Source organism: Drosophila kikkawai, chromosome X (genome assembly GCF_030179895.1).
Source record: "Drosophila kikkawai strain 14028-0561.14 chromosome X, DkikHiC1v2, whole genome shotgun sequence".
Lineage (NCBI taxonomy): Eukaryota > Metazoa > Arthropoda > Insecta > Diptera > Drosophilidae > Drosophila > Drosophila kikkawai.
Window position 1 is genome coordinate 16,971,408 of NC_091733.1, and position 1,552 is coordinate 16,972,959.

General features: G+C 41.6%; 1 protein-coding gene across 1 annotated transcript; it reads right to left on the reverse strand.

Moving 5' to 3' along the window:
- Positions 1 to 623: 623 nt before the first annotated feature.
- On the reverse strand, positions 624 to 959 carry LOC108071761 (uncharacterized). Its single transcript, XM_017162594.1, has one exon. It carries the CDS (start codon positions 957 to 959, stop codon positions 624 to 626), a length of 336 nt encoding a protein of 111 aa, XP_017018083.1.
- Positions 960 to 1,552: the final 593 nt, after the last annotated feature.

A 1,552-nucleotide genomic window follows, 5' to 3' on the forward strand; every position in this document is an offset into this window, starting at 1 on the left:
CTTGGTGGCAACTTTAACCTTTCACCCTTGGAGCAACAACAATGTACAACGACGAGGCCAACGAGTAATCAAGCTAACCGATTCAGTGCACTCCAAATACGCCATTAAATTCGCTGTCCTTTCACTTTCTTCCGTCTCTTTTTAGTACATTTTGGTTAAGAAATTTATGTTGAAAAATGTTTTCAAGACCAAGAACTTCCATATGGTCTTGGAAATTAAGACTTGACTTGGGTAAATTCAGATTAAGAATACTTTAAATTATATTTTCATTCACTAAATTGAATGAAGTGGTATATATTTTTAATTATATATTTATATTTTAATGCTTAGTCAAGCTCTTAAGGATCATCTTGATGTTAAGCACGAGCTAAAGCTGTCCAAATTGAATTCCGTAGGCCCTTTAAAAACTTAATGAATTTTCATTTAAATAAAAAAACAACTATTTGTTGTATTTATGCAATTTTATACCATAGCCGGGTTATATATTTAATTTTTGAATATAACGATCCTTGAGGATAGTAGAAAGTTTGGGGAAAAAAAAATTCAATGCCGCCTCTCCGGATCAGTTGGCTTTTCATCCTTCTAAACCGGGTCCTGTTCCTTGTGTCCTTCGTGTCCAGTGTCTAACCCCTGTTGCGCCTGCGGGCGGCCCTCCTTCTGGCAGCACGCCTCTTGCGGGCGGCGGCCCTCCTTTTTGCGGCCCTCCTCTTGGCCGCAGCGCTCTTCTTGGAGCTGCTTGAGCTGCCGCTGGAGCTACTGACGCTGGAGGTGGTGGCGCTATCGCTGCTTGTGCTAGCTGCTGTGGTGTCCGACGTAGAGGATGAGGACGCAGTGGTGCTGGTGCTGGTGCCACTAACTGTGGTGGTCGCTTCGGTACTGGTGGTTGAGGTGCCGGTGCTGTGCGTATAGCTAAAGGCACAAACCAGGACGACTGCCAAGAGCAGCCAGTGGAGCTTCATCTTGATGCTTTTTTGGTCTTCGGAATGTGGAACTTCTCTGCCATTTCTGGGCTACTGGATGGCCCATTTATAGGCCGATTCTCTGCGTCATTGAGATGAAACAATGGCGCCAGCAAAACACGATTAGTTAAACAACACCAAGAGTCGCGAAAAAAAAGAATAATACAAAGTATTAATGCCAAACAGCGTGGTGTTTTAGCCATATTTGCACAAATGTCAACTATTTGCAAAACGCGAAACTCCCAAAAAAAATTCAAACCAAACACGCGCCAGTCCATGTCTTGCTACTACTATTCTCGGTACTATTTGCTCGATTATATATTTAGTCTGGGCTTAAGTCTCTCTGGTCTACAACTGGGGGAATCTTCATTCATCGATTTGGAAGCCGCATCACCGATTCCATTGATCACAAGTGTGTGTGTTTTGAGTGTGTCTCTGTTGTCTAAAAATCAGCAAATATTTGCCAAGATTTCGAAGCTTTGTTGCCTTTTTTTTCTGTGCCATTGAACATGAACTTTGCTTAGAAAAAATTTAAAAAAAATGAAAAGTATATAAAAGAGAAAGGAAAAATCTAGCCATAGCTTAACCTTAAA